The 26,854-nt window shown below is 45.5% G+C and overlaps 1 protein-coding gene across 6 annotated transcripts; it reads left to right on the top strand.

The window, feature by feature from the left end:
• Positions 1-26,794, top strand: LOC105031512 (type II inositol 3,4-bisphosphate 4-phosphatase). 6 transcript variants are annotated; one of them, XM_034290462.1, is made up of 19 exons: positions 2,844-2,923; positions 7,128-7,242; positions 9,153-9,258; positions 9,914-9,983; positions 10,607-10,754; positions 11,115-11,245; positions 11,783-11,893; positions 12,081-12,186; positions 12,510-12,690; positions 14,143-14,367; positions 14,827-14,959; positions 15,824-16,002; positions 16,827-16,950; positions 18,216-18,342; positions 18,444-18,584; positions 18,939-19,036; positions 19,156-19,268; positions 19,506-19,660; positions 20,245-20,700. In XM_034290462.1, exons 3-19 carry the CDS (start codon positions 9,208-9,210, stop codon positions 20,450-20,452), a joined length of 2,301 nt encoding a protein of 766 aa, XP_034146353.1. In that variant the 5' UTR covers positions 2,844-2,923; positions 7,128-7,242; positions 9,153-9,207; the 3' UTR covers positions 20,453-20,700. The 6 variants fall into 6 exon arrangements, with proteins under 6 accessions (XP_034146350.1, XP_028973308.1, XP_034146351.1 ...); XM_034290459.1 differs by lacking the exons at positions 2,844-2,923; positions 7,128-7,242 and adding an exon at positions 1-87; XM_029117475.2 differs by lacking the exons at positions 2,844-2,923; positions 7,128-7,242; positions 20,245-20,700 and adding exons at positions 145-772; positions 24,706-26,794.
• The last annotated feature ends 60 nt before the right edge of the window (positions 26,795-26,854 follow it).

Below are 26,854 nucleotides of genomic sequence, written 5' to 3' on the forward strand. Positions count from 1 at the left end.
CTTCCGCGGAACCTCAGTTGTGATTTCCCGTCCAAGCAGAAAGTTGTGAATGCGGTTTTTCGGAAATTTCCTCTAGGATTTATTGGAGTGAGTTTACCCTTCGATTGACATATATAATACGTTTTAAGTATTTCAGTTAGTTTGCGGATCATAGAAAATCTCACAAACAACAAAATTGCGCTGTGTAGGCAACTAATTAAATTGTCAGTTAGTTGTGTCATATCACTTGATATTTTGCACTTTTCTCGATTGCACGTCTTCGATATGTATTAGTTACCACTGTGTTTTTAAGTTTTGTTTAGTGAACATGATACGCAGACATTTGAGAAATTAAAGGAAACACCGGAATAAATAGGTGGAGTAACCTAACGAAACTAGGTGCTTTAACAATTAAGATACGACCATGCTCTGGGGGCATGTAGGCCTAAAAAAACGAGGAAAGGTGCTAAGTGGCTTTGAAAGAGGGTTCATTATTCGGACAGGGATGGCTGGAGCTTATGTCACAAAGACGGTTCAACTGGCTGGTGTTTCAGAAAGAATGGTGACTAAAGTTACATCTGCTTTTAGATCTATGGGACAGCCGTCTTTACATGGTGGGACATTGTGGTCGAAAGCGCACATTCGGTGACCGTGACGCTCGGCCATTACTGCGATATGTAAGGAAAAACATAAGAGCGACTATTTCCCGCGTGAGGGAGAAGGTCTATGCAGGACGTGATCGGACTGTCAGCAAAAATAGTCCGCTAAGAACAACAGAGAGAGGGATATTATGGTAAGGTTGCAGTGCATAAGGCCCTCAGACCGACAAAAGGCTTTTCCTTTAATGTCATCCTTCTGCTTGTTGACCACGGAATGAAGGCTAGTGCGACTTACTACGAACAATAAGCGGCGCTGTTGTATTGCTAACAAGAGGTTCTCGTGCTAATGTTGCGCCTGTGTTAACAGGTAAAACAATTGTGAGTAGCTGTACAATGTGTTGAAACAGAGAGAAAGGAGGCAGAATCAGTGTGAACTCGGATCTTCTGGGATCTGTCTGGGGGTCCTGCGCGCAGCTTTGAAAGAGGGGGAGGCTTTGGGTGGACTGGAACTAACCTTAACTGGTAGTAGATAAACATACAATCCCAATTGTATCATTAACAATAATAACCTTGAGATGAAAATCTACATTTCTAGAGATTTCTGGCTTGTTTGTGGGTACATGTGAGGCCCCCAAATGTACACATGAACTTAGAATGATGAGCGGAGAGGTTGAGAAAGATCTACTTGTGTGTGTGTGTGCGCGTGTGTAGTACACTAGTTCAGGTGAGGTGAAGCCTTGTTAGCGGCTGTGAGAAAAGCTTACTCTCAAGGGTTAACCAACGGGATCAGACACTTCCGGACTCTGCAGCCGGATACTGCAGGGCGTCTGAGAGGATTGTGGAAAACCCAGTGGAGACGTCTGCACTGGCTACACTGGAGATCATAGGGGAATGTGGAAAACCCAGTGGAGACTTCTGCACTGGCTAGACGGGAGATCATAGGAGAATGTGGAAAACCCAGTGGAGATTTCTGCACTGGCTAGACGGGAGATCATAGGAGAATGTGGAAAACCCAGTGGAGACGTCTGCACTGGCTACACTGGAGATCATAGGGAAATGTGGAAAACCCAGTGGAGACTTCTGCACTGGCTACACTGGAGATCATACATAATAACATGAAACGTATTCCTGTATTTCTCTCTTTTTCCTCCTCTTTGTCAGTGCAGTGGCCTGTTATTAATGTGTTGATTTAAAGGGCATGGACATGGGAAACATTTGTTCACGTTGCCAAAGCAGGTAGACAGTAATATTAACAAAAAGCTATAATAAAAATATGGGGCAAAAGAGAGAAAGGGGGAAGAGAGAGAGACAGGAAGAAAAAGACAGGGAGAGATTTAACATCAGCTGGAGGTAAATAGGTCACACACTATTTAGAAGCGATTGGGAGAATAGCTGCCTGATTTAAAGCACTCTCAGACGCACTCTCAGAGTGGAAGGGTTACGGAACTGCAGAAGGTTCTGACGGAGAGCGTGATGTCTTTAGATCATGTCTACATCATGCATCCACATCTGCCTTTCTTTAACGGAGAGACTGTGCTCCATCACTATTGGTCACCGCTGGCCCTCTAATCAGAAAATGTCCCAGGATCCATTGGGGCTGTTAGTGGTTAATCCTCTCCAGAGGGCGAGGACAGGGGCGGGGGTGCTGTGAGAGCAAAAAAGTGCAACACTAAACCATCAAATATCAGATTGCTTCCCCTGCGCAGGGAGTTCAAACAGGACATGAAGGCACACAGGATCCACTGGTGACGGTTGGAGGACGGGATGTTACTGGCAGTGTTGACGTTTTGGAGCTTCAGTTTGCAGAGAGAGGCATCGATTTAAAGAGGGACTTCTAGTTTTGAAGCCTCTTTCGTACCTGTGGAACGGACCGGAACTTCAAGGCTGTCAAGTGCCTTCCACTTGGAACCCGTGGAACGGACTGGAACCGGAAGCCTGACACGCCTTCCATTTGGAACCCGTGGAACGGGCTGGAACCGGAAGCCTGACACGCCTTCCATTTGGAACCCGTGGAACGGGCTGGAACCGGAAGCCTGACACGCCTTCCACTTGGAACCCGTGGAACGGGCTGGAACCGGAAGCCTGACACGCCTTCCATTTGGAACCTGTGCTGGTGGACACGAGACATTTTGTTGAGGCTACTCAAAGTTTATCCGCCAAAGCACCTTCGTCTGTTCTGCAGAAGGGTAATCTGTGGACAGAGTTCTGTAGAAGCGATTACTGAATCTAATCTGTGGGCTCCGTTACCCAGCTGTAGCACCAGGCCGAGGTAGATGTTTGTCTAGGGCATGGCCCGTGTCAACTGCATCTGTCTGCCCCAGGATCTGTCTCCTACCGCTGGACAGGTGAGCACACCAACACCGTGCAATAGGCTTTTGTGAAAGAGACACGTTTTCCTGTTTAGAAAGTTGTGACATTCACACTGAAAAGGCACCGTTCTTCCTGTACAGGACACAATTTCCTCCGATCAGCACTGACGGAAGAAAATAACAATAAATGTTGGATAATGTTTAATGTTAGGACATAATTTAAGAACAAGGTCTAATGTTCAAGCGCTGCCCTCTTCCTGGTAAGGTTTAATGTTAGGACATAATTTAAGAACAAGGTCTAATGTTCAAGCGCTGCCCTCTTCCTGGTAAGGTTTAATGTTAGGACATAATTTAAGAACAAGGTCTAATGTTCAAGCGCTGCCCTCTTCCTGGTAAGGTTTAATGTTAGGACATAATTTAAGAACAAGGTCTAATGTTCAAGCGCTGCCCTCTTCCTGGTAAGGTTTAATGTTAGGACATAATTTAAGAACAAGGTCTAATGTTCAAGCGCTGCCCTCTTCCTGGTAAGGTTTAATGTTAGGACATAATTTAAGAACAAGGTCTAATGTTCAAGCGCTGCCCTCTTCCTGGTAAGGTTTAATGTTAGGACATAATTTAAGAACAAGGTCTAATGTTCAAGCGCTGCCCTCTTCCTGGTAAGGTTTAATGTTAGGACATAATTTAAGAACAAGGTCTAATGTTCAAGCGCTGCCCTCTTCCTGGTAAGGTTTAATGTTAGGACATAATTTAAGAACAAGGTCTAATGTTCAAGCGCTGCCCTCTTCCTGGTAAGGTTTAATGTTAGGACATAATTTAAGAACAAGGTCTAATGTTCAAGTGCTGCCCTCTTCCTGGTAAGGTTTAATGTTAGGACATAATTTAAGAACAGGGTCTAATGTTCAAGCTCTGCCCTCTTCCTGGTAAGGTTTAATTTTAGGACATAATTCAAGAACAGGGTCTAATGTTCAAGCTCTGCCCTCTTCCTCGTTGAAATGCGTCGTCAACCAATCACATGACTTACTTGGCACACCTGAAGGAAATCATGTCATGTACATGAAAAGGTTTTGTTTCCATGTACACGGTACGCATTTCTGGTGAGCAGTATGTGTCTGTTTCACAACAACCCATGATGCTGTGCTGGAGCAGACATGCATGCTCAAATGCGCTCATGTGTCCTGTCAAGTGCAGAATCACACGCACAGACCCAAACATGCTCACATACAGTATCAAATGCACGTTCTTGCGGAAACGTGCACACTGAGGACAGGTGAGAATGTTGTCGGGCATGTAAAGGACGCTTCTGTGATTGTTGTCATCCTGTTGGACTGCTCCCCACCTCCGTTGCCATGGCAGTTATCATAGTATGTTTTCAGTCTTCATCGTCTTTTTTACTCACGGAGTCTGGTGTGTTTTTCTTCATTCATTGTGTGCGTGTGCGTTTTAGTATAGTTGTGACGACCGAAAATCCCTTTAAGGATGGTAAAATGAGGACGACTTAAGCTTAGGGACACAATTAAGATAAATATTTTCAGTTTACGGTTTAGGTTTAGAGTTAGTTAAAACTAAAATTTGTGTGTGTTGCTCCTGTTTGTGTTCTTGCCGGTGTGTGTTGTGAGTTCCGACCATGCATTCTGCTCCAGATTCGATGGGGATTAGACTTTAATCCAAACCCTGTTTCTTCCTCCCACTGATGTGTGTGTGTGTGTGTTTGTGTGTGTGTATACAGGTATAACTATACTTGTGGGGACCAAAGACAGTAAACCCTCTTAGCATAGTTTTTGCAACGTTTAGTAATGAGTGCATTTATCTTCTGTGAGAATCGAACCCAGAACCATTCATCATCACCAGCAGTAGAAATCAACAGAGCTACACAGGACCATGTGGGTTAGCGATATGGATAGGATTATGGTAACTTTTTGGAGTTATGGTTAAGTTGAGGGTGAAAGGTTAGGGCTAGGGAAAACAGGATTTTATATCGGGGTCCCCACAAGCATTGTTAGTGTACGTGTGTTTGTGTGCATTTGTGTCTGAGTGTGTGTATGTGTGTGTGTGTGTGTATCAAGGTAATCCCCTGAGCTTTTCCGATGATTATCGTCATAGCAACAGAGTGATTCTAATTCTGTTGCTGAGAGCTTTTTGGAATATGAAGACCTAACAGCATGACGGTCGTGTTGGAACATGGTGACAAAACAACATGACGGTCAGAACATGATGACCTAACAACATGATGGTCAGAACATGATGACCTAACAACATGACGGTCAGAACATGACGACATAAAAACATGATGGTCAGAACATGACGACATAAAAACATGACGGTCAGAACATGACGACCTAACAACATGAAGGTCAGAACATGATGACCTAACAACATGATGGTCAGAACATGATGACCTAACAACATGACGGTCAGAACATGACGACATAAAAACATGACGGTCAGAACATGACGACATAAAAACATGACGGTCAGAACATGACGACATAAAAACATGACGGTCAGAACATGATGACCTAACAACATGACGGTCAGAACATGACGACATAACAACATGACGGTCAGAACATGATGACCTAACAACATGACGGTCAGAACATGATGACCTAACAACATGACGGTCAGAACATGACGACCTAACAACATGACGGTCAGAACATGATGACCTAACAACATGATGGTCAGAACATGATGACCTAACAACATGACGGTCAGAACATGACGACCTAACAACATGACGGTCAGAACATGACGACCTAACAACATGACGGTCAGAACATGACGACCTAACAACATGACGGTCAGAACATGACGACCTAACAACATGATGGTTTCTGCTAGATTCTATTAAGTTAATGTCAACCAACAGATAACACCCTATTCCCTATATAGTACACTACTTTATACCAGGACTATATGGAGAGATGACACCCTATTCCCTATATAGTACACTACTTTATACCAGGACCCTATGGAGAGATGACACTCTATTCCCTATATAGTACACTACTTTATACCAGGCCCCTATGGAGAGATGACACCCTATTCCCTATATAGTACACTACTTTAGACCAGGACCTTATGGAGAGATAACACCCTATTCCATATATAGTACACTACTTTAGACCAGGACCCTTTGGAGAGATGACACCCTATTCCCTATATAGTACACTACTTTATACCAGGACCCTATGGAGAGATGACACCCTATTCCCTATATAGTACACTACTTTATACCAGGACCCTATGGAGAGATGACACCCTATTCCCTATATAGTACACTACTTTAGACCAGGACCCTATGGAGAGATGACACCCTATTCCCTATATAGTACACTACTTTAGACCAGGACCCTATGGAGAGATGACACCCTATTCCCTATATAGTACACTACTTTATACCAGTACAGTGTTGACCAAAGGAGGTTTTACTGTTAAGAGATTGTAATGAAGGTGATTGTAGTGGTGATATTGTTGTGGAAAACTGTAAGCTCTTTATGTAAGAGCGATGTTCATTTACTAAGATGAGAATGTTGACAAATGTTTTAGTGAAATTAAATGTCCCTCTCTGTCTCATCCTGGGACCCTGACCTCCTCCTCTCTTCCCTCTCTCTCCCTTCCTGGGACCCTGACCTCCTCCTCTCTTCCCTCTCTCTCCCTTCCTGGGACCCTGACCTCCTCCTCTCTTCCCTCTCTCTCCCTTCCTGGGACCCTGACCTCCTCCTCTCCTCCCTCCCCCTCTCTGTTTCTTCCTGGGACCCTGACCTCCTCCTCTCCTCCCTCCCCCTCTCTGTCCCTTCCTGGGACCCTGACCTCCTCCTCTCTTCCCTCCCCCTTTCTCTCCCTTCCTGGGACCCTGACCTCCTCCTCTCTAGCCCCCCCCCACCCTTATTTCCACCTGTCTTTTTAGAGGGGTTTTCTAGGCTACACCTCCTACTCTAAAAGAGATCTCCTCAAGACTAAGGAGACCCAACTCTCCCTCGATTTCAACACACACCTTTAAGTCTGACTAATTTCAATTTGAATTAACATTAACCTTAAGCCTGACTTAGTTAACCTGACCTGACACAGTTTATGTTCTGCATTCCTGTTTCCTCTTGGCTAGAACTCCTATACCTAACTCAGGGTCACTATGGCTACTAGAGATGGGTCTTTACAGGGAAGTGGGAGGGGACAATCTCAGCCCAGTATATGTTCATGCCTATGAGCCAAACTGTTCCTCTTTCATTTCCCCATCCAGAGAGGTTGACAAGAGCGCTGTCAACATGTTTTAACTTTCAGCGGAACGTTCTAGCGTGGGAGTCTATAGACAGGTTCGATCCCAGGGTCTGTCAGAGACATGCATTGCTTCACAGGTAATACTGGGTCTTCTAGGCCCAGTTTTATAAATGTTAGCCTTCTGGATTTCACCTGTGTTGGATAGGAGAATACAGAACCACAATGAATGAAACAGACAAATAATTAACTTGAAAAGGAGGATCCTGTTCTATAAACAATTGTTTTATGCTTTTATTCCCGAAATGTGAAATAGAGTTAGAAGCAATAGAAAACCTTGTGTCACAGCAAAGTATTGCTATTGATGTTATGTACTTTTTCAGAGTGGTCACTCTCTACCCTCTTTAAACCCTACGTCTCTCTACCCCCCTTTAAACCCTACATCTCTCTACCCTCTTTAAACCCTACGTCTCTCTACCCTCTTTAAACCCTCTCTCTCTCTACCCCTCTTTAAACCCTACCTCTCTACCCTCTTTAAACACTACGTCTCTCTACCCTCTTTAAACCCTACGTCTCTCTACCCCTCTTTAAACCCTACGTCTCTCTACCCCCCTTTAAACCCTACATCTCTCTACCCTCTTTAAACCCTACGTCTCTCTACCCTCTTTAAACCCTACGTCTCTCTACCCCTCTTTAAACCCTACATCTCTCTACCCTCTTTAAACCCTACGTCTCTTTACCCCCTCTTTAAACCCTCTCTCTCTCTACCCCTCTTTAAACCCTACCTCTCTACCCTCTTTAAACACTACGTCTCTCTACCCTCTTTAAACCCTACGTCTCTCTACCCCTCTTTAAACCCTACGTCTCTCTACCCTCTTTAAACCCTATGTCTCTCCACCCTCTTTAAACCCTATGTCTCTCTACCCTCTTTAAACCCTACGTCTCTGTACCCTCTTTAAACCCTACATCTCTCTACCCTCTTTAAACCCTACCTCTCTACACTCTTTAAACCCTACCTCTCTACACTCTTTAAACCCTCTCTCTACCATCTTTAAACCCTACGTCTCTCTACCCCTCTTTAAACCCTACCTCTCTACCCTCTTTAAACCCTACGTCTCTCTACCCTCTTTAAACCCTCTCTCTCTACCCTCTTTAAACCCTACGTCTCTCTACCCTCTTAAAACCTCTCTCTCTCTACCCTCTTTAAACCCTACGTCTCTCTACCCCTTTTTAAACCCTACGTCTCTCTACCCTCTTTAAACCCTACGTCTCTCTACCCTCTTTAAACCCTCTCTCTCTACCCCCCTTTAAACCCTACCTCTCTACCCTCTTTAAACCCTATGTCTCTCTACCCTCTTTAAACCCTCTCTCTCTCTACCCTCTTTAAACCCTACGTCTCTCTACCCTCTTTAAACCCTACGTCTCTCTACCCTCTTTAAACCCTACCTCTCTACCCTCTTTAAACTCTACGTCTCTCTACCCTCTTTAAACCCTCTCTCTACCCTCTTTAAATCCTACCTCTCTACCCTCTTTAAACCCTCTCTCTCTCTACCCTCTTTAAACCCTCTCTCTCTACCCTCCTTTAAACCCTACCTCTCTACCCTCTTTAAACCCTCTCTCTCTCTACCCTCTTTAAACCCTACATCTCTCTACCCTCTTTAAACCCTCTCTCTTTCTACCCTCTTTAAACCCTACGTCTCTCTACCCCTCTTTAAACCCTACGTCTCTCTACCCCTCTTTAAACCCTACCTCTCTACCCTCTTTAAACCCTACGTCTCTCTACCCTCTTTAAAACCTCTCTCTCTACCCCCCTTTAAACCCTACCTCTCTACCCTCTTTAAATCCTATGTCTCTCTACCCTCTTTAAACCCTCTCTCTCTCTACCCTCTTTAAACCCTACGTCTCTCTACCCTCTTTAAACCCTACGTCTCTCTACCCTCTTTAAACCCTACCTCTCTACCCTCTTTAAACCCTACGTCTCTCTACCCTCTTTAAACCCTCTCTCTCTCTCTACCCCTCTTTAAACCCTCCCTCTTTCTCCGCCTCTCAGGTCGGTGGAAGGAGTGATTGAAGTAAGAGAGGTGGATCAACTGCAGGTCAGAGACATGGAGAACGGAGAGAGAGATGACACCACTTCAGGCAATCCAGGACACATGGTAGAGAGAAACAGAGACTGCCTGTCTGTCTGTCTGTCTGTCTCTGTCTGTCTGTCAGTCTCTGTCTGTCTGTCTGTCTGTCAGTCTATATCTGTCTGTCAGTCTATGTATGTCTGTCAGTCTATGTATGTCTGTCAGTCTATATCTGTCTGTCAGTCTATGTATGTCTGTCAGTCTATGTATGTCTGTCAGTCTATATCTGTCTGTCAGTCTATGTATGTATGTCTGTCAGTCTATGTACTGCTCTGGAAAATATTAAGAGACCACTGCACCTTTTTCTTTCCTTTCCAAAAAAGTCGGAAAGGAAGGTTTTGAGTGAGGAACAGAAGGGTTAAAATTAAGTGACCATTGCAAATTGAACAATTTCAATTTGCAATGGGAAAGAAAAAGGAAAGACAAAGACAAGACGAAAACATTTACTCTATAATTTTATTTTAGTTAGTTTTGTCAACCACACATTACTGTTTTAGTTAGTTATCGTTTTTTTGTAATGCCTCGTTTTTATTTTTATTTCAGTTAACGACAATGTTTTTTCCCACCTAGTTTGTTTTTTCGTTCGTTTTCATTAACGATTATAACCTTGGTGTGTATATGTGTGTGTGTGTAATTTTGTATGTTCTATGAGTGTGTGTGTAATGTGTTTCTGTGTCTGCAGGATTCTCTCCTGTGTGACACCCTACATGGATCGATGCACGACAGAGACAACAGCCCCATGATGAGAGCAGGTCCGCCCCCTGACAACCATTCATTAACATACCGTGATGAGAGCAGGTCCGCCCCCTGACAACCATTCATTATTAACATACCCAGATGAGAGCAGGTCCGCCCCCTGACAACCATTCATTAACATACCGTGATGAGAGCAGGTCCGCCCCCTGACAACCATTCATTATTAACATACCCAGATGAGAGCAGGTCCGCCCCCTGACAACCATTCATTATTAACATACCCAGATGAGAGCAGGTCCGCCCCCTGACAACCATTCATTATTAACATACCCTGATGAGAGCAGGTCCGCCCCCTGACAACCATTCATTATTAACATACCCTGATGAGAGCAGGTCCGCCCCCTGACAACCATTCATTATTAACATACCCTGATGAGAGCAGGTCCGCCCCCTGACAACCATTCATTATTAACATACCCTGATGAGAGCAGGTCCGCCCCCTGATAACCATTCATTAACATACATGGGAAACATAGTGATCTGTGTGTGTGTATTGGAAGAATATTATCTCTGGTTTGGTGTCATCTCTGGTTTTTAAATTCTGTGTGTGTCCTCTCACCGGTCTTTACCAACCCTGTGTGTGTGTAACGTGTGTGTAACGTGTGTGTCATCTGATTAGTATTCCGGAGCCCAGTGTGTAAGGTGTACAGGTTCCAGACAGAGTCGAGCCGCTGGATGCTGGTGAGGGAACAGATGAGCGACAGCCCTCTGACCTCCAGCCTGCCCAAGCAGCTTCTCTCCTGTTACATTCAGGAGGACAGGAGGAGGTGAGACTGGCCCACCATCACGGCTCAAACGATCTCAGGTTGCACAGAAAACACAGAGAGATGTCCATAATGGCTCTAAGACTGACCCCGTGGTACCGACACATACCCATTCCAACGTCACCATTTTGGTTCATGCCGTTACCAGATGCAGGAATTGAATCACTTAGTTATTTTTTCCTTTAATTGAAACTCATTCTGAGACTTCCAGATGGGGATTTCATTTTGATAACATTAAGAGAGAAGTAAAACATAAATGTGTATTTTTATCTGTCTCTCTTCTCTGATTGTAAATTTCACTCTCTCGTGGCTCTGTCTTCTTTCTTTCTCTTTCTCTTTTTATACTGTTCCATGTATCATCAGGATCCAGGAGCTCCGTGACCTAGGTGACCTTTCACCCCACTGGGAGGTGCTAAGGAGTGATGTCATTGCTCACTATAGTCACCTGATCAGCACCTACAAGGAAACTCTCACGGAACTCAACAAATTGACCGGTGAGAAAATGTTAAAACCTCAGGATGTTGTTAAAACCTCAGGATGTTGTTAAACCGTCAGGATGTTGTTAAACCGTCAGGATGTTGTTAAACCGTCAGGATGTTGTTAAACCGTCAGGAGTTTGTTAAACCGTCAGGAGTTTGTTAAACCGTCAGCATGTTGTTAAACCGTCAGCATGTTGTTAAACCGTCAGGATGTTGTTAAACCGTCAGCATGTTGTTAAACCGTCAGGATGATGTTAAACCGTCAGGATGTTGTTAAACCGTCAGCATGTTGTTAAACCGTCAGGATGATGTTAAACCGTCTAAGATTTGACAGAGTTAATCTTAGACTTGACAGAGTTAATCCAAGACTTGACAGAGTTAATCCAAGACTTGACAGAGTTAATCCAAGACTTGATAGAGTTAATCCAAGACTTGACAGAGTTAATCCAAGACTCTACAGAGTTCTATCATTTTGTTAAACACTCAGCAGGTATATACAAATACTTTCATATTAATTTGAATGTATGAATTAGCACCATCTTTATATTTTAGGGTCTTCTGCCTCCTTTAAATCCAGCTGTAATAAAACCGACCGACATCTAGAGTTCATACCTGTCAACCTCCACACACAGAGGATGCAGGTAACCTGCCCTCGAACCACAGGTACGAAGCTATGTTTCCTACTCTGGGGAAGTTAAGTACAACTAAACACACCTTGACTCTCACCCTCTCTCTTTCTCTCCCTCTCTCTCTCCCTGTCTCTCCCTCTCTCTCCCTCTCTCTCCCTCTCTCTCCCTCTCTCTCTATCCCTGTCTCTCCCTCTCTCTCCCTCTCCCTTTCTTCCCAGTAGCTTGGTATGATGTGGTGACAGTGGGTGCCCCTTCTGATCATTACCAGGGGTTCAAACATGGTGGCCTACAGAGACTACTCAACAAACCAGACTCTGATAAGAAGAGGTGTGTGTGTGTGTGAGTCCTGTACTGGTGTGTGAGTCCTGTGTTTGTGTGTGTGTGTCCTGTATTTGTGTGTGTGTCCTGTATTTGTGTGTGTGTGTGTGTCCTGTATTTGTGTGTGTGTGTGTCCTGTATTTGTGTGTGCGTACGCTGAAGGTGTGTATATATCTGATTAATCCTTTCCCCTGGTTGAATTAAGACCTTTTCTATAAAGATTATTATTCCATGGAGATTAACATTAGTAGAACCATTGTTCAAACTTGTCTATTTTTGTTATCATCTCTCTTTCACTCTGTCTTTTTCATTACATCCTCCCCCCCAAGTAGCAGTCCCGTGTATCGTTCCATCTTCTATTCTTCGGATCAGAGCTCCAGAGCCAGGGAGATCCTGAGCAGTGTTACCCAGCTTCAGCCTCTCATATCTGGGCTAGCTGAGGAGCTGCTGCAGGCTGCGCTGGAGGTCAGCCCCCAAAGAGTACAGGAGACACTAACCAAACTAGCACACCGGGTGAGACACATGCAAACACTCACACACTACAAACACACACACACACACACTACAAACACACGCACACACACACACTACAAACACACACATGCGCACTACAAGAACATGGGTACTCATGGGTGATTTTAGCCGTAGTCCAGGATTGTCTTTCTGTGCTGGCAATGTGTTCTCCACTACAGACTTTTATTATGTGTTTGGGGATGTTTTATCATCACATACTGAACCTATCAATGTGGCGGTACCTGTTTTGCAATCGATACCCATGTATCCAGACGTACATTTAATTGTGCGTGAGAAGAAAGAAGCACAAACCCACTGACTGGTAATCCTGGGGTCAAAATCTTAATCATCCCTTTTGATTGGGTAATCCTGGGTTCAGTAGTCTGAGTCATCCCTTCTGACTGTGTAATCCTGGGGTCAGTAGTCTGAGTCATCCCTTTTGACTGGGTAATCCTGGGGTCAAAGTCTTAATCATCCCTTCTGACTGGGTAATCCTGGGTTCAGTAGTCTGAATCATCCCTTTTGGCTGGGTTATCCTGGGGTCAGTAGTTTGAATCATCCCTTTTGACTGGGTAATCCTGGGGTCAGTAGTCTGAATCATCCCTTTTGGCTGGGTAATCCTGGGGTCAGTAGTCTGAATCATCCCTTTTGGCTGGGTTATCCTGGGGTCAGTAGTCTGAATCATCCCTTTTGGCTGGGTAATCCTGGCGTCAGTAGTCTGAATCATCCCTTTTGGCTGGCTAATCCTGGGGTCAGTAGTCTGAATCAACCCTTTTGGCTGGCTAATCCTGGGGTCAGTAGTCTGAATCAACCCTTTTGGCTGGGTAATCCTTGGGTCAGTAGTCTGAATCATCCCTTTTGGCTGGGTAATCCTGGGGTCAGTAGTCTGAATCATCCCTTTTGGCTGGGTAATCCTGGGGTCAGTAGTCTGAATCATCCCTTTTGGCTGGGTAATCCTGGGGTCAGTAGTCTGAATCATCTTTTAGTTGTCTGAGTTGGCTTAATGTTCTTCTCTCTTTAGAGTCACTGATTTCAGGCGTGGTGACACTTCACCCAGCCAGTCCTTCAGCTGTTTACCAAAACACAGACACTGTACAGACTGAAAATGTGCGAATGTAAGGATGCCAATATGGGGGTGCCAATGTAAGGGTGCCAATGACAGGGTGCCAATGTAAGGGTGCCAATATGGGGGTGCCAATATGGGGGTGCCAATGACAGGGTGCCAATGTAAGGGTGCCAATATGGGGGTGCCAATGACAGGGTGCCAATATGGGGGTGCCAATGTAAGGGTGCCAATGTAAGGGTGCCAATGTAAGGTTGCCAATGTAAGGGTGCCAATGTAAGGGTGCCAATTTGGGGGTGCCAATATAAGCGTTATGATTCTTTGTCTTAATTGTCATTTGTGAAGGGCTTAAGACTGTTTTATGACGCTGCTATGTCACCCCTGTGCAGACAGAACAGATGGTTCATGCTTTGAAAGATGAGTTGGTAAAGAGCGCCCTATTAGCCCTCCACAAGGCAAGGCCTGCCTACCTCCTCAGCGATGAACATGCCCACGCCACCCACAGCAATGGGCCGGGTCACCAGCCCCTGTCGACCAATCAGGATGGATTATATTCGTCACTGCGCCGCCAGGACTCCCTACCTCAACACTCAACCTACAATGAGGATGAGTGGGTAAGAGAAAGACCAGGTGTTCTGCTTTAAAGGTTCCAATAGTACCGGACTGAAATTGTATGTGTGTGTGTGTGTGTGTGTGTGTGTAGGACTGGGTCTGGGCTAATGTGTGTGTGTGTGTGTGTGTAGGACAGGGTCTGGGTTTATGTGTGTGTGTGTGTGTGTGTGTGTGTAGGACAGGGTCTGGGCTAATATGTGTGTGTGTTTGTGTGTGTGTAGGACAGGGTCTGGGTTAATGTGTGTGTGTGTGTGTGTGTGTGTGTTTGTGTGTGTGTAGGACAGGGTCTGGGTTAATGTGTGTGTTTGTGTGTGTGTAGGACAGGGTCTGGGTTAATGTGTGTGTGTGTGTGTGTGTAGGACAGGGTCTGGGCTAATATGTGTGTGTGTTTGTGTGTGTGTAGGACAGGGTCTGGGCTAATGTGTGTTTGTGTGTGTGTGTGTGTGTGTGTGTGTGTGTAGGACAGGGTCTGGGCTAATGTTGCTATGAGTCTGAACTGCATCATTGCCATGGTGGACCGGCTGCAAAAGAAAGAGAACAGGAAACAAGAATTGACCTCACAGACTCGGAATGATGTTCTAATCACCCCCGCAGGTAAGGCTGTTCTCATTTAAAATCAGTGTATAACTTAGTTCCTGGAGAGTCTTGGTTCCTGGGGGGTCTTGGTTCCTGGAGGGTCTTGGTTCCTGGAGAGTCTTGGTTCCTGGGGGGTCTTGGTTCCTGGAGGGTCTTGGTTCCTGGAGGGTCTTGGTTCCTGGAGAGTCTTGGTTCCTGGGGGTCTTGGTTCCTGGAGGGTCTTGGTTCCTGGAGAATCTTGGTTCCTGAGGATGTTTTGCATTTTTACTCCTCTCTTGTTCTTGACTGATTAAGGGATCACCCTCACCTGGTTGTCTAGCCCTCACCTGGTTGTCAAGCCCTCACCTGTTTGTCAAGCCCTCACCTGGTTGTCAAGCCCTCACCTGGTTGTCAAGCCCTCACCTGGTTGTCAAGCCCTCACCTGGTTGTCAAGCCCTCACCTGGTTGTCAAGCCCTCACCTGGTTGTCTAGCCCTCACCTGGTTGTCTAGCCCTCATCTGGTTGTCAAGCCCTCACCTGGTTGTCTAGCCCTCACCTGGTTGTCTAGCTTTTACCTGGTTGTCTAGCCCTCACCTGGTTGTCAAGCCCTCACCTGGTTGTCTAGCCCTCACCTTGTTGTCTAGCCCTCACCTGGTTGTCTAGCTTTCACCTGGTTGTCTAGCCCTCACCTGGTTGTCTAGCCCTCACCTGGTTGTCTAGCTTTCACCTGGTTGTCTAGCCCTCACCTGGTTATCTAGCCCTCACCTGGTTGTCTAGCTTTCACCTGGTTGTCTAGCCCTCACCTGGTTGTCTAGCCCTCACCTGGTTGTCTAGCTTTCACCTGGTTGTCTAGCCCTCACCTGGTAATCCAATAATGTCTCTCCTGTGCCGTTCAACCCCCAGACCCCTCTCCGTGGCACGAGCACCTGCTCCCCCTGGTGATCACGCTGAGGGAATGTGTGTGCGAGGCTGTGGACCGGGCCCGCAGCGCCATGACATTCGTTCTCCTGCAGGGGGCAGCAACACAAGCTTCTCAGGGCCTGGCCGTGACGCACAGACGAGATGCCGTCTTTAGCCAGGCGGTAAGTAGGGCAGTGTGACAGCTGTGGGACTGTGTGTTGCTTCTGTGTGACAGCTGTGTTGATGCTGTGTGACTGCTGTGTTGCTGCTGTGTGACTGTGTGTTGCTGATGTGTTGCTGCTGTGTGACTGCTGTGTTGCTGCTGTGTGACTGCTGTGTGACTGCTGTGTTGCTGCTTTGTTGCTGCTGTGTGACTGCTGTGTTGCTGCTTTGTTGCTGCTGTGTGACTGCTGTGTTGCTGCTTTGTTGCTGCTGTGTGACTGCTGTGTTGCTACTGTGTGACAGCTGTGTTGCTGCTGTGTGACTGTGTGTTCATGCTGTGTGATTGCTGTGTTGCTACTGTGTAACTGCTGTGTGACAGCTGAGTTGCTGCTGTGTTGATGCTGTGTGACTGCTGTGTTGATGCAGTTTTACTGCTGTGTTGCTGCTGTGTGACTGCTGTGTTGCTGGTGTGTTGATGCTGTGTTGCTACTGTGTGACTGTGTGTTGATGCTGTGTTGCTGCTGTGTGACTTCTGTGTGACTGTGTTGATGTTGTGTTGCTGCTGTGTGACTTCTGTGTGACTGTGTGTTGCTGCTGTGTAACTTCTGTGTGACTGTGTGTTGATGCTGTGTTGCTGCTGTGTGACTTCTGTGTGACTGTGTGTTGATGTTGTGTTGCTGCTGTGTGACTTCTGTGTGACTGTGTGTTGATGCTGTGTTGCTGCTGTGTGACTTCTGTGTGACTGTGTGTTGATGCTGTGTGACTGCCCCTGCGGATAAAAATCATGGTGAAGATGTTTGTTTCGTTCTTCCTTTAACCATTGGATAACCGCTGGCCTCCCCAGCTGTGCGCGGTGGTGTGTGGGTTTGCCCTGCGGATCTACGCCGGCGTGGAGGATAAACCCTTTCTCCTCCAACTGTGTGAGGTGGGGCTCGTCGCTCAGTTTGAAGGACTTCTCAGCACCTATGGTGAATAACAGCAGCAGAGACACAAACACACATTCACACACAATTATTTACACCCTTTGACTTTCTCAAAAAATGTTGTGACTTCATTTACAATTGATTAAATATACAGCTCTGGAAACAATTAAGAGACTACTGCACCTTTTTCTTTCCTTTCCAAAAAAGTCAAAAAGAAAGGTTTTGAGTGAAGAAAAGAAGGGTTAAAATTAAGAGACCACTGCAAATTGAACGCTTCTGTTCCTCACTCAAAACTTTCCTTTTCAACATTTTTGGAAAGGAATAAAAAGTTGCGATGGTCTCTTAATTTTTTCCAGAGCTACACACAACACCCCATTAGGGCAAAGCGAAATGCTTCCTGCGTTCTTTAGTCAGTCAAGATGTAGAGTCTCTACAACTTGATTGGAGTCTACCTCTGGCAAGTTCAATTAACTGGACATGATTTTGAAAGGCACACACCTGTCTATTAAAGGTACCACACTTAACTATTTGGCATGAATGTGAAGCACCTGGTAAAAAAGAGATGCCGCTTTTCACTTGGCTAATAATCATCCCTGTGGTGAAGATTGGTGGTGGGAGCATCATGCTATGGGGATACTTCTCAGCAGCAGGGCAAAATACAGAGGTCCTTGAAAAAAACCTGATCTAAAGCACACAGGACCTCAGACTAGGATAAAGATTCATCCTTCAGCATGACAACAACCCAGAGCACACAGCTAAGAAAACACTGGACTGACTTTAAGTAAAGTATGGGAATGTCATTGACTGGCCCAAGCCCGGACCTGAACCCAATTTAACATCTCTGGGGAGACATAAAGATTGCAGCCTGCTGATACTCCCCGTCCAATCTGACAGAGCTTGAGAGGATCTACAAAGAAGAATGGAAGAAATTGCCCAAATTCAGACAAACCTAAGAGACTCAAAGTTAGTGATCGTGGCAAAGATTGAGGCAAAAGGTATGACTACTAAGTAGTGAATAAAGGGCCTGTGTACTTAAGTATATGAGATATTTCAGGTATTATTTCAGTATATGGGCACAAACTTGATTTCACTTCGTGGTATTGTGTGTAGACAAAAATATAATAAATTATAAATGATGTCTATAATACAACATTTGGAGAAAGCATAGTCAAAATGCTCTGTAGAGAAAGAGGTGAGAGAAACAAACCAGAAATTACTGTATTACTTTCTCTCTGCCTCATAATCTTTCGGAATGTCTTTGTTTGTGCGTCTATGTGTGTTGTATGTGTGTGTGTGTGTGTGTGTTTTAGGTGATGAGATTGGCATGTTGGAGGATATGGAGGTGGGTGTGTCTGACCTGAAAAGAATCTCCTTCAGAATCACAGAAGCCAAATCAGAGCAGCCAGCAGACCTGCTACCTACTGTCTCTGGACAACGGTAACACACACAAACACACACACACACACACACAACAATATAGCACTCTTTACCAATAAAAATGAATTAAACTCACTCTCTCTCTCTCTCTCTGCCACTAGGGGTGGTTTCTGTGTGGAGGTTCCATTGCCATCAGAAACATACCTGTTGTTACCAGGGGAACTGAGAGATGGGCGGGGATTAAGAGTTCACCCTCTGCTGTTCAACATTGGCATCAACCAGCAACAAAGTCTAGCAGAGAGGTACACACACACACACACACACCGTTGAAAAAAAGGCCATATAATTTTGCTGTTGTTATGTTTGCATTGTCATTGGCTTTCCCTCACATTTTGGAAAGAGACCACACCTGCGTTTGTAGTTTTTCTCACAACAGTTTTTATAAATTGGGTTGGTCGAGGTTTGACAACTTCCCAATGCCATCTGGATTGGTATCTCACTTCCCCTGGCTTTTTGTATCTCTTTCCTTCTTCTTCCTCTCTCTTCTTCTGTCTTCCTCTTCTAGTACAATTGACCCGTATTGATAGAGTAGTAGGTTGAAGATATGGTAGGACACATCTGACAGCCTAGTTGTACCCCTTTGTCTGTCTGTCCAGGTTTGGAGATAGCTCTCTGCAGGAGCGGATCAACCAGAGGAGCTGTGAGATGTTGAAGTCCTACTACAGCACCCTGAGAGAGAAACTCCCCAACCTGAGTAAGTGTACACCCTGAGAGAGAAACTCCCCAACCTGAGTAAGTCTTGGTTCCACTTGACCCTGACATGGACATGGTCTCTAGCTGAATGAACAGTTCCTTCCTGTGTCTCTGTTCCAGCCCTGCCGTCATCCCTGTCTCAGTCCACCGTGGATGACCTGCTGACCTCTCTGGATCAGTCTCTGGAGATGAAGAAGAGGAAGAACGTTGAGGTCCTGTGGCTCGCAGCGTCCGTAAGACTGTCTGTCTGTCTGACCGTCTGTATGTCTGACTGTCTGTCTGTAGAAAGCGGAATACTGTCTCTGTCTGTCTGTCTGTTTGTAGAAGGCTGAATAATGTCTGTCTCTATCTGTCTGTCTGTAGATCTGTAGAAGGCTGAATACTGTCTGTCTTTAGAAGGCTGAATACTCTCTCTGTCTGTCTGCCTGTCTGTCTGTTTGTAGAAGGCTGAATACTGTGTCTGTCTGTAGATCTGTAGAAGGCTGAATGGGATCAGACTGACCAGCTGTAAGAGTGCTAAAGACAGAACGTCCATGTCTGTGACTCTAGAACAGTGTACGTTGCTAAGAGAAGAACACACACTCAACGCTGAACTTTTCAATAAAGCGCTGGACTGTATGAGGAGGTAGGGATGTGTGCGTGTGTGAGTGTGAGTGAGAAGGCCAGTTGTGTGTGTTGAGTTTGTTATACTTTCAATCATCCCTTTACATTTCACTAACTTTCCACCTGCTAAGATACTTTCCTTTTGTCCCTCCCTCACATCTACCTCTATCCCTTCTCCTCCCAATCCTCCCTTCACCTCCCAATCCTCCCTTCACCTCCCATTCCTCCCTTCACCTCCCATTCCTCCCTTCACCTCCCATTCCTCCCTTCACCTCCCATTCCTCCCTTCTCCTCCCAATCCTCCCTTCTCCTCCCAATCCTCCCTTCACCTCCCATTCCGCCCACCCAACACCCTCCTCTCCTCTGTATTTAAAGCTATAATGACATCCTTCTGTTTTTATTTTCTCTCTAACTAACCACTATAATGGATTTTCTTTGCCCTCCTTTCCACTCTATCTTCCTCTCTCTCTCTCTCTCTATCTGCCCCACTTCTCTCTCCTTCTCTCTCTCTCTTCTTTACTTCTGCCATTCCACCCTTTTCTCCCTCTGTCTCTCTCTTTGTTGTCACTTCCCTTTGTTTTTTTGTCTTGTTTTCTACAACCCCAGTTTCCGCCTTCAGCAGGGTCAGATATTGGGGTGCTGGGCTCCACACAGAGAAGGAGGGGGGTTACGGTCTGGTTGTATGGGGGACCAGAAGCCTACAACAGTCCCAGCCAGACATTTCTATCCTGTGGCTCTGCTCCTGGTGACCTCTCACCTCCTGGTTATATGGCTTATACTGAGCATGGTAGTTCTAATGGGCAATTACCAATAAAGCACCCCCATTACCATCTAATAAAATACCAATAAACACCACCATTACCATCTAATAAAATACCAATAAAACACCAACAGGACCATCTATTAAAATACCAATAAACACCACCATTACCATCTAATAAAATACCAATAAAACACCAACAGGACCATCTATTAAAATACCAATAAAACACCCCCAGTAATATCTATTAAAATATCATCATCATCATTTTCTTCTGCTTATCCGGGGCTGGGTCGTGGGGGCAGCAGTCTAAGCAGAGATGCCCAGACTTCCCTCTCCCCAGACACTTCCTCCAGCTCTTCCGGGGGGACACCGAGGCGTTCCCAAGCCAGCCGGGAGACATAGTCCCTCCAGCGGGTCCTAGGTCTTCCCCGGGGTCTCCCCCGGGGTCTCCATCCAAAACAGATGCCCAAGCCACCTCAGCTGACCCCTCTCGATGTGGAGGAGCAGCGGCTCTACTCTGAGCTCCTCCTGGGTGACCGAGCTTCTCACCCTATCTCTAAGGGATCGCCCAGCCACCCTGCGGAGAAAGCTCATTTCGGCCACCTGTATCCGGGATCTTGTCCTTTCGGTCATGACCCAAAGCTCATGACCATAGGTGAGAGTAGGAACGTAGATTGACCGGTAAATCGAGAGCTTCGCCTTGCGGCTCAGCTCTTTCTTCACCACGACAGACCGATACATCGACCCCTAGATACTTAAACTCCTCCACTTGAGGCAGGCACTCTCCACCAACCTGAAGTGGGCAAGCCACCCTTTTCCGACTGAGGACCATGGCCTCGGATTTGGAGGTACTGATTCTCATCCCCACTGCTTCACACTCGGCTGCAAACCGTCCCAGTGCATGCTGAAGGTCCTGGCTTGAAGGGGCCAACACGACAACATCATCTGCAGAGAGCAGAGACGAAATCGTGTGGTCCCCAAACCTGACACCCTCCGGCCCCTGGCTGCGCCTAGAAATTCTGTCCATAAAAATTACGAACAGAACCGGCGACAAAGGGAAGCCCTGCCGGAGTCCAACATGCACTGGGAACAAGTCTGACTTACTGCCGGCAATGCGGACCAAGCTCCTGCTTCGGTCGTACAGGGACCTGACAGCCCTTAGCAAAGGACCCAGGACCCCATATTCCCGAAGCACTCTCCACAGGATGCCACGAGGGACACAGTCGAATGCCTTCTCCAAATCCACAAAACACATTTGGATTGGTTGGGCAAACTCCCATGAACCCTCCAGCACCCCGTAGAGGGTATAGAGCTGGTCCAATGTTCCACGGCCCGGACGAAAACCACACTGTTCCTCCTGAATCCAAGGTTCTACTATCGGCCGTATTCTCCTCTCCAGTACCCTGGCATATACTTTCCCGGGGAGGCTGAGAAGTGTGATCCCCCTATAGTTGGAACACACCCTCCGGTCCCCCTTCTTAAAAAGAGGGACCACCACCCCGGTCTGCCATCCCAGAGGCACTGTCCCCGACCGCCACACAATGTTGCACAGGCGTGTCAATCAAGACAGCCCCACAACACCCAGAGACTTGAGGTACTCAGGGCGGATCTCATCCACCCCTGGTGCCTTGCCACCGAGGAGTTTCTTGACTACCTCTGTGACTTCAGCCCGGGTGATGGACGAGGATTGAGGAGATCCTCGAAGTACTCCTTCCACCGCCCGACAACATCCCCAGTTGAGGTCAACAGCTGCCCACCTCTACTGTAAACAGCGTTGGTAGGGCACTGTTTCCCTCTTCTGAGGCGCCGGACGGTTTGCCAGAATCTCTTCGAGGCCAGCTGATAGTCCTTCTCCATGGCCTCACCAAACTCCTCCCAGGCCTGAGTTTTTGCCTACACAACCACCCGGGCTGCCATCCGCTTGGCCTGTCGGTACCCGTCAGCTGCGTCAGGAGTCCCACAAGCCAACCAGGCCTGATTGGACTCCTTCTTCAGCTTGACGGCATCCCTTACTTCCGGTGTCCACCACCGGGTTCGGGGATTGCCGCCTCGACAGGCACCGGAGACCTTACGGCCACAGCTCCGAGTGGCCGCTTCGACAATGGCGGTGGAGAACATGGTCCACTCGGACTCAATATCTCCAGCCTCCCTCGGGATCCAGTCGAAGCTCTGCCGGAGGTGGGAGTTAAAGATCTCTCTGACAGGAGACTCGGCCAGACGTTCCCAGCAGACCCTTACAGCTTGGGCCTGCCGAGTCTGTCCAGCTTCCTCCCCCGCCATCGGATCCAACTCACCACCAGGTGGTGATCAGTTGACAGCTCCGCCCCTCTCTTCACCCGAGTGTCCAAGACATACGGCCGCAGGTCAGATGAAACGACAACAAAGTCGATCATCGACCTACGGCCTAGGGTGTCCTGGTGCCACGTGCAATGATGGACACCCTTATACTTGAACATGGTGTTCGTTATGGACAAACTGTGACTAGCACAGAAGTCCAATAACTGAACACCACTCGGGTTCAGATCAGGGGGGCCGTTCCTCCCAATCACGCCCCTCCAGGTGTCACTGTCGTTGACCACGTGGGCGTTGAAGTCCCCCAGTAGAACGATAGAGTCCCCAGTCGGAGCACTTTCCAGCACCCCTCCCAGAGACTCCAAGAAGGTTGGGTACTCTGCACTGCCGTTCGTCCCGTAGGCACAAACAACAGTGAGAGACCTATCCCTGACCCGCAGGCGAGGGAAACGACCCTCTCGTTCACTGGGGTAAATTGGGCACCATACCGGGCGACGTCACGGACCTCAAGATTTTTCTCATCATTAAAGGGTTTTGAACCGCTCTTAGTCTGACATGTCGCCTAGGACCTGTTTGCCTTGGGAGACCCTACCAGGGGCATATAGACCCAGACAACATAGCTCCTAGGGTCACTCGGGTACTCAAACCCCTCCACTACTCCACCACGTTAAGGTGGCAGTTCATGGAGGGGCTATTAAAATATCAATAAACATTATCAGTACCATCCATTAAAATACCAATAAAACACCAACAGGACCATCTATTAATATACCAATAAAACACCAACAGGACCATCTATTAATATACCAATAAAACACCAACAGGACCATCCATTAAAATACCAATAAAACACCAACAGGACCATCTATTAATATACCAATAAAACAGCAACAGGACCATATATTAAAATACCAATACAACAGCCCCAGTACTATCTATTAAAATACCAATACAACAGCCCCAGTACTATCTATTAAAATACCAATACAACAGCCCCAGTACTATCTATTAAAATACCAATACAACAGCCCCAGTACTATCTATTAAAATACCAATACAACAGCCCCAGTACTATCTATTAAAATACCAATACAACAGCCCCAGTACTATCTATTAAAATACCAATACAACAGCCCCAGTACTATCTATTAAAATACCAATACAACAGCCCCAGTACTATCTATTAAAATACCAATACAACAGCCCCAGTACTATCTATTAAAATACCAATACAACAGCCCCAGTGCTATCTATTAAAATACCAATACAACAGCCCCAGTACTATCTATTAAAATACCAATACAACAGCCCCAGTACTATCTATTAAAATACCAATACAACAGCCCCAGTACTATCTATTAAAATACCAATACAACAGCCCCAGTACTATCTATTAAAATACCAATACAACAGCCCCAGTACTATCTATTAAAATACCAATACAACAGCCCCAGTACTATCTATTAAAATACCAATACAACAGCCCCAGTACTATCTATTAAAATACCAATACAACAGCCCCAGTACTATCTATTAAAATACCAATACAACAGCCCCAGTACTATCTATTAAAATACCAATAAAACACCAACATAAACATCTATTAAAATACCAATAAAAGACTCCCAGTACCATCTTTTAAAATGCCAATACAACATCACCAGTACCATCACTTAAAATACCAATAAAACACCAGTAGTATCATATATTAAAATACCAGTAAAACACCTGCACTACCATTTATTAAAATGCTATTAAACCTGACAGTGACTACTCTTCTGTTGTTCTCTGTGGTTCTTTTGGTTTGGTGCCTGCTTTTCTTTCTTCCTCTGTCAGAATGTGTGGTTGGTTTGTCTTTTAGACTGAGCAGTGTGTGTGTGTGTGTGTGTGTGTGTGTGTGTGTGTGTGTGTGTGTGCGTGTGTGTGTGTGTGTGTGTGTGTGTGTGCGGTGTGTGTGTAATAACCGTTTATTCCTATTTGATGTTCTGTTTGGTTCTGTGGGTTGTCTCTAGGGAGGGTTGTAGGTTGGAGAATGTTGAGAAGAACATTGGGAGCAGGAAGTATGCCTTCAACAGCATCCAGCTGAAGACCTTCCCTAAACCATATCGCCCTCCAGAGGGCACCTACGGAAAAGTAGACACTTAAAGTAGACACGGCTAAAGTCTGCTTTCCTTGCACAGTTGATTTACAGGGATGAGATGGACATTTTATGTCATTCAGTTGACCACCAGATAGAAGAACAGATCATATTCATTAGAACAGTACTTCAACACAGACATGCTGCAAGTACAAACATTTTCGATTTGGGACATTGCCTCTTGAAGGCATTTTAGAGAGTCCTCTGAGTAAATTTGGCGAGTGACCTTTCATGTTCACTTGGACAACTGGATCTTAACCTCAGAATCAGGGAGGAATTCATGGAAGGTTTGACACAGAGTGAATTTATTTTATGCTTTCATGTTTATGTTAAATTACAATATTGTTTTAATAGTGTTTCAATATTGTTTTATTCTGTAAATATTTATCAATGTTTTACACACAAAAAAATATTTTAAGTATTATAAAATTAGTTGCACAGTGTTCACTCGCAATGACTCTTGCACAGTATATAGTTTTCCAAACCGATAGATTTTATTTGGAACAAAACGCGACGTTGCTTGTTAGCGCAACTCAGTCATGCTTATCTGTGCCCTAACCCATTTATTTTCTTATCGCCGTCAAAACAGATGCCGTGAGAAGCCAAACAACCCAGACATTTATCTACTGTCGTGTCCACTACTGTTATAATAAATTAGCAATGCTAGCTTTTTCGGACAGTTTCAAGCTTCTTGTAGACAGCAGCCAGAGGCGTCACCAGACCCTGGCTGTTATAGGTTCTTACTCCGACCAAGAGATGGCGGTGGTAAGCCAAAACGTTTATTAGCAGAGCACGTTAGTTGACAAGAGACAGTTAGTCAGAGCTCCCAGGGTGGAGGATGTTCCGATACTAAACCTTCAATAGCAAGTCAGCGTGTCTATATTATTATTTTCCTGCCCTGTGAAACTACATTGGCTTTCAAGGATTCAGCTCCGGATATTTTTTTGGTTAGACTCAAGTGCTTTGCAGGCTGCTTTTAGCGCAGCTGGGATGTTTTCATTGAAACGTGCAGCGAGAACTGCATACACTGATACCACGGGTTGCCAATAGATTGCATACAGGATTATCAACAGTTTAACCAACCAGTACATTAAATCAGTAACAAATACAACAAAATCTTAATGTTAAAAACTGTGACATTTCAACAAAGTAATATTATTTACGATAACAAATTTTTTTTTAGATAATTCGCGTTGCCCATGTTTAGGCTGCTCAGTGAGGAACTGTTACTATTTTCTGAAAGACGGACACTGAATATGAAAGACATTGCGCCAGATAATAAAGTGTCAGATTGCCTAGTGTATCCCTGATCAAAAAATAGTAACATTTGAATTACCTTTCATATCAGTTTAAGGAATGGGCAGAAATTACTTTTTGCATCTCTGTTTAATGTCACTATGTACTGTAGGGTAGTGCTATTCAAATCCGGTCCTGGAAGGCCAAAACACTTCTGCGTTTTGGTTCTACCAAAACAGATTCGGTTCGCCTACTGGCCCAACGCTTTGGGTCATTACAATCTAACCGCCCCTTGAAAGCTTGGATAATGTTTCACTGTGCTACATTTGTCTTTTCTTTGGACGTTTAAACATGTTTTGAATCCGAACATTTGAACTAGTTACTCCTCAGTATGAAGAGATATGAAGCATAGTTCATTGTAGTACTGAATATACTGCAATCATGTTTTTTTAAATTGTAACATTAAGTGAGAACTTTTACTTTGACACAGTGAGTGGTTTTTTTTTTAACTATCGTTACCCGGAAGTATTTATGTTGCTAACAAGACCAGAGGTTTTAGCAGAGGTTTTTATAATTTATTAACCATTTCTGACAGGACGCAAATGTTTTATTCCGTATATCAAAGACATTTGTGCAGACAGTTTCTATTAGGCTAAAACAATTCATGAAATCTAAACAAAAAGGATAGGTATCTGCTTGAATTTGCTCAATAAAACTGTTTGACTAAACGATTTTCAACTAAACGTGTTTTCCTTGAGAAATGAATAACGCGTGTTGTGAACATTAGG

The sequence above is a fragment of the Esox lucius genome, chromosome 24, assembly GCF_011004845.1.
Source record: "Esox lucius isolate fEsoLuc1 chromosome 24, fEsoLuc1.pri, whole genome shotgun sequence".
NCBI lineage: Eukaryota > Metazoa > Chordata > Actinopteri > Esociformes > Esocidae > Esox > Esox lucius.